This window comes from Pterocles gutturalis, unplaced genomic scaffold (genome assembly GCF_000699245.1).
Source record: "Pterocles gutturalis isolate BGI_N339 unplaced genomic scaffold, ASM69924v1 scaffold9496, whole genome shotgun sequence".
NCBI lineage: Eukaryota > Metazoa > Chordata > Aves > Pterocliformes > Pteroclidae > Pterocles > Pterocles gutturalis.
This window is the reverse complement of record NW_010105454.1, coordinates 28,701-46,361: the sequence shown is the minus strand read 5'-3', so window position 1 is coordinate 46,361 and position 17,661 is coordinate 28,701. Positions and strand designations below refer to the sequence as shown.

Here is a 17,661-nt window from a genome sequence, read left to right as displayed (position 1 = left end):
GCTCGCTGTTGGTAACTAAACCAGAGAGCTGTTTGTCATTGTCAACCGGTCTGCTGAGCTGTGAGGTCAGGTTCCATTGTGAGCAAGATTTTGTCATTCATTGCTAATGAAACTGGGGAAATGTTAACAGTTTTCACCTGTATGCTGGATTTCTTTAACATTAATGTCATCTTGCTTATTTATTTTATTCAGGCCTATGAAAATTAGGGAGCACATATTTATTCCTTCCAAAAGCCTCATGGGCTGGAAATGTGTAATGAGGTGAAGCAGTTGAGTTTACAGGAGTTTGCACTAAGTTTACATATTATTTTCTACACACTTTAAGGTGTTATTCTTGCAACCTTTCAAGAAACAAGTATCATGAATGTTAAATGTTATATTTTGGAAATAAATCATCCTTGCAATTGAATATGATGCCACCAAATATGCTAAGCAAAATTATATGCTGGTTGTTTCTAAATGGACTGTGGTCACCCCTTGCATACCCAAGAGGAATTAGTCATGGATAAGATTAGGCACAAGTAAATAAATGAAAGACCAGAATACAAAAGGATAATTCCTGCATTGGAAAGCTTGTAGCGTTTGCATGTGAACAAATGCAAAAAGGTAGAGACTCTGGTACAGGTTGGACACATGGATCTATTAGTTTCTGCAGAATGAGAGCTGTTCTTTCCCAGAACTTGTGTCAGGTGCTAGATGGGCTTGTAACTTAAATTCAGAAGTTGTAGCCAACTTTCAAATCACCCATGTGCTGTCTTCCCCTAAATCCCAGACTTCCTGTAAAGTAGAATGCAGTTAGCAGCAGTTTGACTGACTGGTGTATCATTAGTCTTTGAAAGTGTAAGAGAGATCATCCATTGAAACAGCTGCAAGATATCATGTCACATAGCTTCTCTAGGAGATCCCCCACAGACAATCCAATACCTGCCCTCGCCTTTTTGACACTCCTTTTCTGGGAAATAATATACTAGATCAGCTAGATCCAATATCTCATTAAAAACTGGAGCACATTGCAAATTGATGAGTAATGAGATTTCATTTTGTGTGAACTCACCTTTCTTAAGAGACAGGGAATAAGCTGTATTTGCAGGCCAGAGCTTTATAATTGCTTGGGAGAGATCAGGTTTTTTTGAAAGATTTTTTTTTTAACCCATATCATATTGGGATAATATCCCATATAATTTTGGTCTTAATCATAATTTCTTGATGCTTGTTGAAAATGAAAAGAAAAGGAAGAAAAAATTTCTTCTTTGGTGGCCAAAATCAAATGGGTGAGCTCTCCTCTGGAAGATCTGCCAGCCCATGGTGCACAGGATAAGCGGGGATACATTATCTCTAAATTAATGCTGTTCCTGGTTGTGTGAATACAGCATTGGTGCAGCTCTAGACTCTGTTCATAGCTACTATTATGCATCTAATTTTTTTGTGTGAATAAATGGACAATTATGCTTGAAAGACCTCTAGCTGGGAGGCAAGTGCCTCTTGGGGGATCAATGGAAGGCCTGCTGGCATTACTGTCAGCCTTGTCCAGGTGCTTTGCTCGTTCTGAAAAATCGGACAACATGCTCTGATAGTGTGTTGGAAGGCAGCGTGTGAGAACCACCCTCAGGAATATGCCATGAGAAACAGGGATGGTGCTCACTGTGTTTTGCCTTCACAGTATTTTAGAAAGAAGTCCAGTATTCAAACAGAAGAAACGTGCCTTAGGGTAGAGCGAGTGAGATTCCTGTTGCAGTCATGGCACTAACTCAGTGTGATCACAGATAAATCCTTTCCCCTCACTTAGACTCATTTTCAGGAGGCATAGAATCAGCCGTTGAATAATATTTGCTTCTGTTATCATGAGCTGTTAATGACTGGGAAATACTTTGAGGTCTGTAGGTGAATGGCATCAAATTTATTGAATACAATGTGCTGCATAAAATGCTGGGCGTGTTTGAAAGGGACCGATGAAAAAGGGCTGATTATAGAACCCTCTGAAGTCTGTGTTAATGTTTTCACAGATTTCTGTGGGCTCTGGATCAGATAATCAGTGTGGAGGGAGGGATGGGAGAGAAAATCTTAAGCAAGGTCATCATCTACTTGTTTTTAAACAAGGAAGTGAGCTGGTGAACTTGTGATTAATTGCCCTTTATACTGGTCCTCAGAAAAAAGGAAGGTGAGGGAAATGTTATTGAATGGATCATGGAAACTCTCTGCATCAACGCTGTCTGAATTTCGCTGTCTGAATTTCTCTGTCTGCAAATGATGATCCACTGATTAATACACTCATAAAATGGAAAGAACACTCTATGCTGCAGCCCCGGTCAGCAAATCCTCTCACAAATAGACCCTCCAGCTACTCAGAGTCACGTTGCCTGGATTATTTCAAGGGTCAGTGCCCGGGTGAGGAATGTGACATCTTGGGCCATTTATGTAACCACCTAATCGTGTAACAGGTGAGCAGGGAGCCCGTGTACAGTGTAAACAAATCCCTTTGCCATTTTTCCCTGCATTGTCAGGCTAATTCTGATGAAGAAAACATGCAAAGCTGGAGCCAGGGAATCAAGGCTTGGAGCCTGCTTGGAGCTTCAAGAGGAAGTGCTCCAGTGAGGACACTTTCTGGTATGTTTCAGATGAAGACTAAAATATTTCCCCCACCTCCTCTGTCTCGTTTCATTCGTTAGTTAGTTCACTTGTGCACCACCTTGGCTGAGTGCCGGAGATATTTGTGTTCCGAGGAGGGAGAGAGGGTGGTTGACTCTGCAACATGTGGCTTGGCGCAAGGAGCTGTGGTCTGCGTGCAAATGATTATTTGGTCGCTGATCAAGTGACAGTGTCCTAGTTTCTTATCTGGGACCGATGTGTTATAGAAGAGGAAGTGTTCATTTGGTGCTTCCCAAAGGAAAGGCTGGGTGTCTTCACTGTCTCCACTACAGACTTCTCCTTACCTGGGAGCCAGTTAAGCACTGTCTGCAGACAGGGGAAAAACGCCCAACTACACTTAGTCCCTGATGAGTGTGCACAGCAGCTGCTAATCAATAGCTTTTCTCCCCCAATGAATTTGTGCAAAAAAAGAGCTCCTGCATCTACTTCCCATCATCAGAAAAGAACATTTGTAATGGGCACTTCTTAATTGTTCAAGACCATCAACTTACTCAGCTGGTACACACCATAGATTCTGGCACGTGTTTTATATCTTTTGCAGCTTCCTCTCCAGTTAAGTGCAGCATACTGTTATACCTAGAAAACTCATCCTGATCTTTAAAATTAAAAACATTTCTCCAGGTTTATCAAGCTCTACTGTAGTTATCATCAATAAGAATACTTAATAAGTAGTTACACTTTCCTGAGGCAAATACGTATGTGTAAGGAGAGGCATTGCTTGATGCCTGCTGAATATTTTTTAGCCAAGTTTCATAAGCTGTTGATTATTTTTATTTTTTTTTACTTATGCTTTTTCTGGCAAACACACAGTTGTTAAAGACAGTGTTGTACTAATTTTATGGTAAATAGTAAATATTTTGTTAGCATTATTAATCAGGTTAAAGGGAAAGAATAGAGAATTAATAGCTTAGGTTAAGCTGATCTCAGAAGGCATATAACTCTTATAGCTAATATACTTGCCACATTTAGTAATTGGCAACCAAATTGTCTCGTATCTGCACAGCACTTTGCCACTCTGCTGGGCTTTTTCCCTCTGTGCATGTAGTATTTATCATTAATGTGCCCATTAAATCAGTATCCTTTAAAGGATCTTCATGCTGCTTGGGTTTTCCCTGTGCAACGAGTATCGCATGTCTTGTCTATCTGGGTGTTATTTTTATATTAGGGGAAGATAAAGAACAAAAGAAGCAGCAGTGCTCTGATGCTGAGTCACACTGAGCAGGAGGTCTTGCTCTGTGTGTGTGTGTGTCTGTGAGTGCATCCTCTCATTGCCTCCCTAAGTTGAGCAAGAACTCATCTTATGCTCCGTATATATATACCTCAGAATCGTAGCAGCTCCCTTAAATTAATGCAGCTTCGTATTCTGTCCCCATGCAGAAACCTATCTGAAGCCTGCTGAATTCCTGGGGAGTTGGTTTGTCAGCTGAGATAGTCTTTATTATCTAGGAGGGAGTCAGGAGAAGGAGAGTATCGTCAGCAGATTGATGTGTAGGAGTTTCTCCCAGCTAGGCACAAGCAGGCAGTTCTCCTGGAGGCCACACAGGACCAGGGCAGAGGGAGAGAGATAGAAGTCTTTTGGACCTCTTTAGGAGATCAGAAGGTGGATCTTTATGTAACATTTACTGAAAATGTCCATGGAAGTACAGAAATCTCAGAAGGAGAGATACTCCACTGAGAACCAGTGACAAACAGAATTGTGAGTCTTCTCTTGTCCGGTCCTGTTTGAAACACCCCAAGTACAAGCCTTCAGCACTCAAGCACTCAAAGCATCCAAGCTGTTTACAGAAGCTGTCCATAAGTTTTACTCCTAAGCAACTGACATTTTCTTTTTTGCTTTTTTTAGTCTGTGGTAACCTGTTTTTACTGGAAACTCAGTGGTGAGAGAGTGGAAACAATTTAACAGGATTTGCAAAGAAGGGAATGATGCTATACTAAACCTGACTCATGGTAAACCCACTAAGCCCTGTGGAAAGCTTTAGTTATGGCTTTCAGACCTTAGCTTTGGTGTTGAAAAATATGCCCGTAATAGCTCAAAAATGAGGCAATTTCTCCCTCACTAAGGATTTTCCATTGAGAATTCCTGTGCAAGGTCTGCTAGTGTCCGATGTGCTTAGCCTACTGTATGAAGGCTGCCTGGATCACCACTCTCTGTTCTGTGCTTTTCATTTGCTCACTTCTGGACACAGTCCAGTGTCCCTGATGTCCCTCCATTGATTTCAGGTTTCACTGGTTTAAGCCCAGCAGTCGCCTAAGCATATTCATTTCATGGTTGTTTGTGGGCTATGTTTTGGAGGTTAAAAGGGTACTGACTGTTATAAATATCTTTATAGTTTGGCCTTATAAAAATGCAGTGCCTTTTACCACGTTCTCATGCCTTTATTGTTATAATTATTGAGCTACCCCTGTTAATCACTCCGTGGTTTAAAAGTGGAAAGACCTTCCATTACAAAAACATAGCAACCTCCTCCATAGAAAAATATCATTTAATGTCAAGTTATTAGCTGTGGAGCATTTTGACTTGGTTTGTGAGTACCGACCCTAATCCACTAGCTAATGCCAGTTGCAGCAGGTGGGTCTTAGTTCAAACTACTTCACACTCAAAGTTCCTTTAAGCTCTGTGAAAAGCTGTGCTAACTAGAGCAGTGACTATCCCCATACGTCACTAGCTATCTATGGAGGCAAGTTTTGAGAACATGGAGCTAAAAAGGGTTCACATTTTCTTGGCTACTGTATCAAGCACCTTTATGTCAACATCTTCAAGTTACATCTAGCCTTGACCTTCAGTGTCTGTCTTGGGACTTTCCAGAGTGAGATTCTTCATATGAAGAGTACCAAAAGCTTGGAGCCCAGAGAGTGATCTCTTTTGTGTGGGCTAGCACAGCAGATGCACATACAAGTGCACTATGTTTTTAAAGAACCATTTCCACAAAGAAGTGTAAGTGCCCAGTTAGGTGCCTTGGCACTTTCTTTCAAACCCCACCCAGCAGCTGTTTTGGACATACCTGATTTCTGTATGCGTATAAATCTTCCAGGAAAATCCTGACTAATTTATACTGCTGGGCACAAACTCAGCTGCTCAGTTTCAGTTGGCTCCAACCTTAAAACCCAACAGGGCATTCAGGCATCTTTCACCTGCAGGACCCAATTTTGTAGGCATTCCTAGGGCTAGTGATTGGGTTCAGGCTGGGCACAAGACAGCAGCGGTTAAGCTTACCTAGGGTGTAGGTGAACCAGCTGAAGGTCCATCCACTGCCTGATTTAGAGTAAGAATTTGCCTTCAGATTTTCCACTTGCTGAAAACTATTAGGCTGCCTTGTCTTCTGGCCTGCATTGCTTGTTTTGCTGAAGCCCCTCTTCTCTGCATGGAAAACAATATTTGTTAGAGCAGATTGCTTTTTACAATTGAAAATGTGAGTTGATCAACTTACTCTCTCCTTCTTTGGGGGCTCATTGAGTGGTAACGGTGTATATGCTGTCGTGGGCTTGCACAAGAAGTTATTTTCTTCTGAGATGAGGAGAGGCAATAGGCAAAACAGTCCTAGGTCTTGGAGGTGGTTAACCTTGCCCAGTGTCATAACCATGGAAGCCTCGTTCTGTCGAATGAGGCAAAACCACATACACACACATGCTTGTGAAGTTCACTACTTCCTGATAGCCTTCTTACCCTGGGAGACTTTTCTTCCTTTATAGAAGAACCACATAGTTTGAGGGACTGTAGACAAGTATGTAAGAAAGTTTTTCATCCAACAATTCAGCACTAGTGAGAAACTGTAATTAAGCAACTGCATACCGTAGCATCTTTCCCTGATGAAGGGACTTGGTTTTCCTCTTCTGAGTAAAAACAACATGTCATTGCCTGTTTAAAGCATGCATGTGCCAGCTTCAGCCATTCTGACTCCCTGGAATGAGAGGTGTGAGGTAAGACAGAATAGAAAAACAAAGGAAAATAACAATGATTTATTATGGTGGTTTTGAGTTAGAGAAATCTATTCTTACAGCCTGTGAACAGTGTAAAATGAATGTGCATGAAATTACTGGATTGGTAATAACACAGCAATGCCAGTGGATCACAGCTTGCGCTCTTCCTGAACACAAAGTATAGGTTTTGTATTCAAATATAATACTGGTAGATCTGGTCAGAAGGGATATGCTTGGCAGCTCCTTAGATCACTGTCTGTAGAGCACTTTAATCCAAGTCTTTCTTTGATCCTTTAAGAACCTTTTCCCTTCGTGTTGCAGTGGAGGTGTGCAGTGATAGCTGGGGAAAGTGTCCTTTGTACCATATGTGTTTCCTGCAACACTTTGACGTTTGGTATCCCATGGATGAGAAGTGCAGTCCTAGCAATTTAAGGGCAGCAGAGTAGCTCCACAGCTCTGTCCTGAAAGACCCTAGCCCAGAAAATGGGTAACTGGCATAGCTGAAAAAGATGGTCCTTGCCTAGACCACTGGTGCACCTTATCTCTTCAGCAAGTGATTCCTGAAGGGTGTAAACAGACAAGTCCAATTCACAACTGGCTCACTGACATTATCTGCATGTTGTAGCTGTACTAGCAACAAAAGGCAAAGTAGGTAGGGTGTTGATTGCTGGCCATGTGAGTTGTTACACACTGCCACTCCCAGAAGGAGTAGCCATATTTAATGGGTTAGAAATGGTCACCTGAACAGGGAATTCAGTGCTATTTGGTGCATTGTGATGACTGTGCTGACTGGGAAGCTGCCACGCTGCTGTGTTAGCTCTGGGGCAGCAGATCCCTAAGGAGCTGGGCACGATGCTTTTGGCATTGGTACTCTAGGCAAGCACAAAATGCCAGAGCGTGGAGCCAGCACTATCATACTGCGATTCATCTGATCTGTCATGTTTAGAGGTGTCTCCCTGCCTTCTCCTCATCATAGTATCTTAAAGCCTCACTGCTGTAATTGCACACAGTGCCAGTGGTGATTACTATCCCTGATTTAGGGAGAGATGAGATACAGAGAGACACAGGGCATGTTTCATATGTCTAAGTTACACATGAAACAAAGCACAGTCTTAGTGTTAACCGAGCTACCTCGGTATCAGGCAAGCCGTGTTACCTGAAGTATGTTCTTGGATTAATTAGTAGCCTGGACACAGTGAAACTATACCTTTGAAAATGTGTGTTAGGATCTCTGGGGAGGGCTTTTAGGAGTATCATCCTGCTTGAAGTTTACAGAATGATCTTTAGCTTTGTTCTGCACTGTGGCGTGGGAGCATAACCCGAGTGACCTACTTCACTCACACAGAGAACGGGTGGCCAAGGAGGAGCCTCTCAAGTCCCTGGCAAGCACTTTAACTATTGGACCCTCTTTCACAGTGGAGACTATTCACAGTGGGACTGTTCACAGTGACTTATGAGGGTTTTTCATGGGACTAATCATATCTCAGTCGTGCTGCAGATGCTTATTCCCCAGGACTCTCTTATTTTGTGGAGGTTTCTTTCTCATATCCATTCCTTCCCCTCTTTTTGCTGCTCTCTGGCATGACTCAGACATCTTTTTGCCTTGCACAGCTTTCAAGACACAAATTGCAGCTTGAACAGTTTATTGGAGCGTGGTCCTCTGAACAGAACAATGGATTTGTTCTCTCAATTGAAGGACTTAGTAGAAATCATTTAAAGGCCTTTGCCCAGGCGGAACCTGGAAGATGGCAGAGGTGTTTCTCCACTGCACTTTCAGCCTGAAAGTCACCTAAGAGACAGTTGTAATTATTTTTGCTGAAGTATCTTCAGGTTTATTATCCTGTGCCCAGACAAGCACTTTTCAGTTTTTAAGATTTCAGACAATTGACTGCTGCACTAGCAAAGCCTCATGATTAATATTCCTTCTTAATTTGCTTTTAATTGGACTTTCCACACTTCATCAGTGTAACATTTAAAGAAAACATTAGCTTTCTTCCTACTATGAGGTTGACTGCACATGGTTTTAGGCTATATATTTCTCCTGTCCTTCTCCCTGTCAGAGCTCATGCTATTTTAGCCATGTGCCTGCCTCTGGCATTCAAATCTATGTCTGAGCTCAGCTTGGGGTGTAAGAGACCATGTCCACTGTATCAAGCTGAAGTTTATGATGAGGCAGATGTCACCTTCCTATCCTTTCCCATCCCCTATCAATCTCAATTTCTAACAGAGTTTTTTTTTATTGTCCATACAGAAGTCAGGAAAGTACATATCTCATTACAGGTGAGGAGTGAAGAACACAGGGTTTGTCTGAGTTGTACACTGCGTGGAGTACCACCTGGCAACACCCAAACAAATGCTAAGCAAACTAGCTGGGATACAGAAATATGTCTAATCATGGCAGAATGGACCACGGGGGGTTAATTTACTTTCCTCTTCTAGAAGAGTGTCAAACATCATTAGGCTTTGTATCAGGAAGATCTAGGTCTAAGCAGAAAGGAAGACTCAATAGTAGAAAATAGTCTGTTTTTCTGGTGACGGCTATCTCTGAAGCACTAGCCATCTTTAATAGTTTTTAATTAACTCAACAGGAGAAGCATGATAAAATTCTTAATACCAAGTTCTGGCCAACTGGAATTAGACTGCCCTAGCAAGGTCATTTCAAGGTGCTTCAGTGTGTCAGCGCCACACTGCAGTCTGCTCTCTGTTATGGCTAAGATCCTTGGTGACAAAGGGAGAAAAAGGAAAATTCAGAACCAGCATGGAAACTGAGACATGTCTTCCATGGCCCATCCTTTTCACGCAGGATGTTTGGCTCTGAAACCACTTATATCTTGATCTTATTTAGTTCTGCTCATCCCACACTACATCATTATGCTCTTTGCTTATTTGGCATGGTCCTCCAACCAACAGACTGGAGGCTGAGCCAATTTTTAATAGAGCAGGCAGAGAATAATATATATTAGTCACTTGCTCTTTCTTTCTTTTTGCTTGATCAAAAGAGTTAATTCATTGCTGCTGTAAACTTTCAGCTCACAAAGATGTAACAACAGCTCATTATATTTGCAGGTATTCATACAGCACATTACAGAAATATGTTATTAGCTTTATTGAATATATATATATAGAATTTGGGTGTTGTGTACAAGTGAATGTATCTGACTTTACAGAACCAGAGTTCTTTAAGTCTAAATCAAGTAATGAGATCAACAGGCATGACAAATGATAAGGACACCTGCCTAGTGGATGAAGGGAAGGAGGTGGATGCAGTTTTTCTGGATTTTAGTAAGGCATTTGATAATGTCTCTCACAGCATCCTTCTGGACAAGTTGTCTAATTGTGGGATGTGTGGGTTCATGGTGCACCGAGTGAATATCTGTCTGAAGGGCAGAGCTCAAAGGATTGTACAGAATGGGGCTACATCTGACTGGCAACTGATCACCAGCAGTGTTCCTCAGGGTTCAATTCTAGGGACAGTTTTGTTCAATGTATTTATCAATGATCTGGATGCACAATTAGCAAGTGTGCTAACGATACCAAACTGATAGGTGCTGTTGATTCTCTTGAGGGACAAGAGGCCTTACAGAGGGATCTAGATAGATTGGAGCACTGGGCTGTGATTAATGGGATGAAATTTAATAAGTCAAAATGCCAGATTCTGCACCTAGGACAGAGTGACACTGGGCACAAGTATAAATTGAGAGGAGCCCCGCAGAAAGGAGTCTGGGGGTGCTGGTTGACAGCAGGCTCAATATAAGTCATCAGTATGCCCTGGCAGCCAAGAGGGCAAACCACATCCTGGGGTGCATCAAAACATAACCAGCTGGTCAAAACAGGTGATTATCCCAATGTGTTCAGTGTTGGTGCAGCCTCACCTCAAGTACTGTGTGCAGTTCTGGGCCCCACAATTTAAGAAGAATGTGAAGGTCCTTGAATGTGTCCAGAGGAGGGTAACAAAGCTGGTGACAGGGCTGGAAGGAATGTCCTGTGAGGTGTGGCTAAGGACTTTGGGCTTGTCTAGTTCAGAGAAAAGGCAGCCGAGGGGTGGCCTCATTGCTCTCTTCAGCTTCCTGAGGAGGGGAAGTGGAAAGCGAGGTGCTGATCTCTCCTCCCTGGGATCCAGTGACAGGGTGTGTGGGAATGGTTCAAGGCTGCGCCAGGCGGGGTTCAGACTGGACATTAGGAAGCATTTCTTGACTGAGAGGGTGGTCAAATGCTGGAACAGGCTTCCTAGAGAGGTCGTCTATGTCCCAAACCTGTCAGTGTTTTAAGAGGTATTTGGACAATGCCCTTAATAGTTTGCTTGCACTTTTGGTCAGCCCTGAAGTGGTCAGGCAGTTGGACTAGATGATCCTTGTAGGTCCCTTCCAAATGAAAACATCCACTCTTCTCCAAACAGATGGCTTCAGTGCAAAATTGTGTGAAACTAGAGGAAGAGAGGCTTGACCACAAAAATGACAGAGGAGAAGCTAGTTGCTCACCTCCCGGGTTATAGTATACCCTGGCTTGGGGCTACCAAGGTGAGACCAGCAAAAGGCCATCTTAAATGTTTTACAAGGCCAAGTTCCCTGCCTCCCAGATAACAATAGAAGTAAGGGCTGAGGAGGGAAAAAAACTGTGAGCTTGCCTGAATGGAAATCAATGGATGGGAATCACATTAACCCCTGGACATAGCCATGGCATCTGTTAGATTTCAGTGGAAGACAAAAGAACTGAATTTTGGATGACTTGTGTAAATATGGCAGTCTTTTTGCTGATGAATGTATCTGTTTCCAAGTCAAAGCTTGTCCACTTTAACATGGGTCTGAACCTACGCCAGAGTCTTGAGTAACTTCAAACTTTAAAGTAACTTGAGCAATGTGTTTATGTTAGCTGAAGAAAAAAACTTGTATGCAGCCTCACAAAACCATGGAAAGCTAGAAGTTCAGTTCAGGGGACGCATGTTGGGTCAAAGGCCCATTTTCTTTAGTTTGCTGAGAACTTATTTGCTTTTGTTTTTTTCTTGCATCTTTCTTCATCTGTGATCACAGCTCCTCCTTCTACTCACATTTCATTGATAGCTTATTCCTTCTGTTCTCATATCTCTGTTTTCTTTGGTCAAGGGTTAAGAGCTCCAAACACAGATTAAAAGAATTAAATATCAATATTATCAGTTGGTTCTGCTTCTCTTGGCAAATCCTCTGCTTTTCAAGGATAGTATTTGATATAATGTGCTGGCATTTTTCTTTGCAAAGTTATTTGGGGAGCTTTTTCCAAATTCTTGAAATTTTGCTGGTATTAAATTATCCTAGTCATCTCATCTCCTAAGATAGAGGAGCACAGATTTATTTTAAGAAATTACATAATGGCATATTCTTCAGGTGGTTTCATGTTTCTCTTCCGCTATTTTTGCTTCGGTTCTTGTCATTCCCCTCAGTTTTCTCTCAGATAGAACCATCTCTTGTGCACCTGTGTCTTCTGTGTTCTCCACAATTTGGGCTAAACTTTTTAGAGCTAGGTTCTGCAGTGTGGTGACTTGTCTGGTTCAGGCAAGGCCTGGAGAATTTGATCCTGCATGTAAACTAAAGCTCACATCCTGCAAAAATGTAGCTTTGCCTTTTTTTTTAACATACTGGGATTTATCCTATTGACATGGCTTTAACGCTAAGCTCAGCAAAACTTCTCTTTATTCTTCTTAAATGATTTAAAGTTAACCTAAGGCAGAGTGTGTCCTGGTCTTCATGAGGCTAGGTCAGTTTGATTTTTTAAGTAGAACAGACTAGACTAGACTATTTCAGTTGGAATGGACCTATAACAATCATGTAGCCCAGCTGCCCCACCAATTCAGGGCTTTTATGTCTGAGAAGTTATGAACAGAATATGCAGTGCCTTGTCTGTCCCTGTGTATCTGTGTATCTTGGTACACTCTTTGATTGATTTCCTCTAACTCAAGGTCCAGTTTTTCCAGTCTTCCTTGTAGAGATGGACCAGGTAAGCTCAGATCCTGAAAAGTATTTAGATGCTTGAATCTTTCTTAAGACTGAACTCCATTGATTTTGGCCAAAGTTCACAAGCTGGATAAGAGTGAAATCAATGCATTTGAGGTATGGAGCTCAGAAAGACAGAGCCACGCCTGCTGACACTGACCCACACCACTTGTGCATGTCTTTTATTTTCAGCATGTGGGCAACCCTGCAGCCTTTTCTAAACTTCTCAGTGCATAGGTCCAGATTCCTATGCAGAGCGTCAGCTATGCACATACCAGTATCCTGAAATAGTGAGGAATAAGGTAGCTGTATAACTACTATGTCTTGAAAAGTAAATCTAGGCACAAGCAATGTTTTATGTTTGATAATGTGTTATTAGCAGAACTCCTTCTGCCTACGGTTCACGCCATCAACTCTGACACAAAGTGTCACTACCAGTGATGTTGATACTCTCTGTTTGCAAACTACTGTAACCTTAAAGATGCAGGCCAGTACAGTAACATGTTGCTGGTGTGATAAACATGGGCTTGAAATAAAGTTTCAAACCAGAAAAGGATTCAATGGCTGTGAATCAAGGGTCAAGTCTAAGTAAGTTTTCCTAAGAGCCAACTGGTCTTCTGCCAGGTCTTCTGCTTCATCCACAGGCTGTTTTCCCTTCTACTATGTTGGCATCTCTCTGCTTAGGTGATGCCATGACTTTCTGACAGGTTTATCTCATAGAGCAGAGTCCTGAACACTGGAATGGAAAAGGTTGAAAGGTCTCTCTTGATTTTACAGGAAATATGCCTTATTTCTACATGACTATGGGTTTGCTGTTTCTTTTTTTAATCAGTGCTGTGTTGCTAAGTCTGATGTATTTATCATTAGTCTCATAGTATTTGATGTCTTGTAAAACTAATCCCAGCTCTCATTGTCAAGTGATTAAACAAGAATCTCAGACTTAACTTAAAAATACATTTCTGGGCACAGCATTGTTGAGAAGTAATTGATAAATACTATCTGAAGCACTTGAAAAATGCTGAAAGTGGAAAATGTTGAAAAATGTTGGAAGTGCTTACATATTCTGTGAACTGAGAAATCGGCATATATGAAAAAAAATAGAGCTCTCTTTTTTCCTACAAAAGTCCCATGGTTTTCAAGTTTGAGATTTGGGAGGAAGAGCAGTCAAACCCTCCTCTTTTTTGGGGGTTAATAGAATTTTCTGTGTTTTACCCAATTACTTATGCTGTTCTCTTACTCAAACCTCTCTTCAAGAGGAATGGATCAAATGGAGGATGTGGGTTTGACGTAGGACCAGCCTCCACTGAGTTTCAGATTAAAGGAGAACCACAAAGGGAGTCAGCATTGCTATTTCTCCTCCCCAGCCAGCCCATCCCACTTTTCCTTATTCACCTTTTTTATTTACAGTTAGAAAAGCTCTAAAGGTTCTCCTTGTGGTTTTTTTTTTTTTAAAGTTTTCTGCATTTCCTTTTGTGAATGCAAAGATCACCATGCCCTAGTTTGTCTAAAAAAAATCACTGACAATGCTGACAGTATGCCATCTGCAGCCCTTGTAGCCTGGCTGGGGCAATGCTCAGCATTTACAGAACGGTGCTTTTCTCTCAGATGTTTGAATTCAATCCATATTGTTGATATTTAGTAAATAAATAAACAAACTTTATTTTCTGACATTTATTAAAAAATAAGAGTTTATTTAAAATGTTAGGCCTATATGGAACTTGAGTAATGCATAGTCTCTGTGTTGGATTTCAGATCAGGGGTGACTTTTACTCCATGTAGTACAAGTGTAGGCGGGGTGCTTCTATGCCATGGAACACATGAGAATGAAGAAGTGCTGTGGGCTCCCCATACTGGGCATCTGCTCTCAGTTGCACTTGGTCTGAATAAGCACGACTCTATTTGTTTCCCTGAAATAGCATCTGGTTTGTGTTACCACGAATGAAAAGTGGTTCAGGTTTGGTAAGTTGTCCTAGAAAGGCTTTCTTTGCAGAATGGCTTCAGGAAAGTCAAAGCAGGCTTGATCAGGCTTTGAAGCCAGCAAACTTTTGCAAGGCAGGCTTGTCATCGCCTTGCTCTGTGCTGAGGAATTTGGGCTGGAGCCTTATCAGCTTTGGAGCAATGTCTTCCCATGCGCAAAGATTACCTAAACGTTAGAAGTGGACATTGCATCTTAGATAAAAACTAAGTTCAGTTCCTAGCTTTGCTAACTAGCTGCCCTTTGCTCTTTCTCTGCCTCAGTTCTGCTTTTAGGGTTTTTTTTGGTCCACATCCCATTTCTGCCTTCCCCCAAGATACATTCTGTTTCCCACCCACGCCTTTCCTCATCTGAGAATTACTTAACTTTCTGAAGAGGAGTCCTGTGAAATGGATCCTACACAGATGCACTGCTAGGGTGGAGCTGGGAATAGAGCATGGGTGGAAGGAAGTGACTGGGATAGGGATGAGGGAGAAAGGTGACATATAGGACAATATGACACTGCAGCTCCAGTGGACAAGAAAGCAGAACTGCTCCTTTCCATGCCACTGGGGAACTAAATCAGCTTAAACTGATCTTCAACTGTCCCCTCAGAAGCCTCCATGAGCCCATGGTATGCACACAGAATTGAGAGCAGCCTAAGTAGTCAAGATGGGTGTCCATCTAGAGCAGGTGTTCCCAGAAATGATCCTTCTGTGCATAATTATAGTTCCTGGCCTTTCCCATTAACTTCCTGGTGTGAGTGCCTCTTGGCTTCCTTTGCCTGTCTACCAGTGTCAACTAACAAGCTTCTCCAGCTTCCTTAGGCCTCTTGATTTCTCTTTCCCACTGTTACTTACATGTCTTGGCAACTCGCTCTCACAGAAGCTCCCTAACCACCATCATGGTCTCTGAGAATGACAGAGGGTTTCTTTGTGTGCAGATTAATAAGCTAATGTCAGTAAAATGAAGAAAGAACAGAGCTACAGCAATGCAAAATCTACTATTCTTTTATTGGACAAGTGTAGTTCTAATGCTCACACTTGAAGGTATGCTAGTAAGTATGTTAAAAAGGCTTGGAACGTGGAAACCGACTGGCTGACACCACCATTTCCTATGAAACTTTACAACCTTAAAATGGTACATGGGGTCATCACGGCCCTTGAGTCAGCTCTGCTGAAGCCACTGCTAGGTTTACCATTGACTTCATCAGCTAAGAAACTGAGCCCTAAATTCTGGTTTGTTCAAGAGCAAAAATCCTACCTCCAATCTTCCTGGAAGACATCAGTAGTCTTTCTCATTGAATTACATCTGCACAAGTGCTGTGCAGTCTTGAAACATGGTCAGCTTATCCTTTACAGGGAATGAGATCTGCAGGTTGGAGGAACTGAGGTCGCCTAAGCTGTTAGCTTTATTTGTCTTATTTCAACACGGCTACGGGTTTGCTGTTTCTTTTTTTAATCAGTGCTCTAAGCCAAGAATACCTTACCAGGGGCAGGTGGATATTGTACAAGCACCCACAGTGAAAACCCAGTCCACCTGAAAAGTAAACTCCTGACAAGTGCAATATATGTATTTACTGAGAGTGTGAGTGGCCTGACCTACTCCTGGGTTTGCCCAGAGCAGAGCTCCTGGCTAGTTGTGTCATTAGAGACTTTTAAGACAACATAAAAGAGTCTGTCAGTAAAGCTGGGTTAGGCTTCTGTTTTTATTAATGGACCTACTCTAATTTTAATCAGGTATTGACATCTTCCAGTGCTTTAAATACCTGGAATTCCCCTGTGCAGGCAGACCTTTGTAGCAATGGAATTATGCTGAGGGCTCTAACAGGTAACCCCAGATGCAGTATGTGAGAGACCTCCTGATGCTGCTTTCGGCACACTTTCAGCCACTACACGCTGAGAAGCTGGTAGAGATCACTGGGTTGGTTCCAAGTACAAAGTAGAAGACAAGAAAGTCTAGTGGATGTTGGAAAGCTTATAGTATATTTCCACTTCATTCGGAGTGACTGTGCTGGGAAGCAATTTATACAAAGTTGCTATGTGAAAGAAAATTGTATGTGTTCAGAATGGCTATATGTGTATATAAAAAAGGTAACTGCATATGCCATAGACTTGTGTACCATAAACGTGTATGTCATAAGTAATTTTGTTTGGGGGATACAACTGCCAGTGCAGCTTGAAGGAATCCTCCAAAACTGCTGTTGCAAGAACTTGGTCTGACAATTGTTTAAATAGCTCCAGAGGGAAAGAATTGAATCTTCAGTAGACAGCTGTCTTGGCACTTTTTTTGTGAGCCTAATTGCCCTTCTCCCATAATCACTGACCCTCATCCCACCCTATCTGTCCCCAAGCTTTCCAAGTTGAGTACACTTGATCTTTTTAAACATTTTGAAATGGGCAGTCATACTCTGTCATCCTGCAGACAATGAATTTCCACTGACGATCCCTGCATGGAAGAAAGACAAGATAGAGATATTAGTGAGCCAGAACTGCAGAGGATAAGACTGTACAAGTAACTTTACACCAGGTATTATGGCAACATGAACATCTGTCTGCCATTAGCTGTCTTTCCTCTGAGTACTTTGTGTTTTTAAGGGCTGGAAGAAGATTAAATATGTCTGATAATTCTAGTTCCTTCCCACTCCCTTACACAGTAAGAAAATAATCTCTCTGAATAATTAGGTCTCTGAGTATCCTTCAAAAGACAGTGACTCTTGATGGTGATCAATCCTAAATTGACTTTAAATCAGTGACCAAGAGGAAAAGGATGGTTCTGTCAAAAGTTATTGTAATGTGATATATTGCTCAGGAATGTGTACGTTTTACTTTTCACAAAGTAAAATACGTCGATGATTTTCAAGCTATTTCTAAATAGGGAGTTATCCACACAGCAAAATTCACTCTTTTTTTTTTTTCTTTTTTTTTTTTTTTTCCCACTACTAGGTCCTCTAGCTAGTGTCCTTTATTAAAGATGTGAAGGAATCAATAGTGAGAGAAATTAAATTCACTTGTCATCCTTGATCTCCGTAAGTCATGTGTGAAGCAGAGTAATGTTTATGAGTTTAAGGAGAGTATATGCTCTTCCTGGTTTGTGAGTAATTGGATGTCTGTATTCTCTCTCAGGAGGGTGATACAATGATACCTACTAACAATTTTTAGTAGGAAGCATGGCTGAAGC

General features: G+C 41.8%; 1 protein-coding gene across 1 annotated transcript in view; it reads right to left on the bottom strand.

The window, feature by feature from the left end:
• Window positions 1-16,862: 16,862 nt before the first annotated feature.
• The window catches only part of DPT (dermatopontin), a 27,465-nt gene continuing 26,666 nt past the window's right edge, over window positions 16,863-17,661 (bottom strand). Inside the window, exon 4 of the mRNA XM_010087404.1 lies at window positions 16,863-16,929. Within this exon, the coding sequence (XP_010085706.1) occupies window positions 16,863-16,929 (67 nt within the window). The remainder of the gene's footprint in view (window positions 16,930-17,661) is intronic.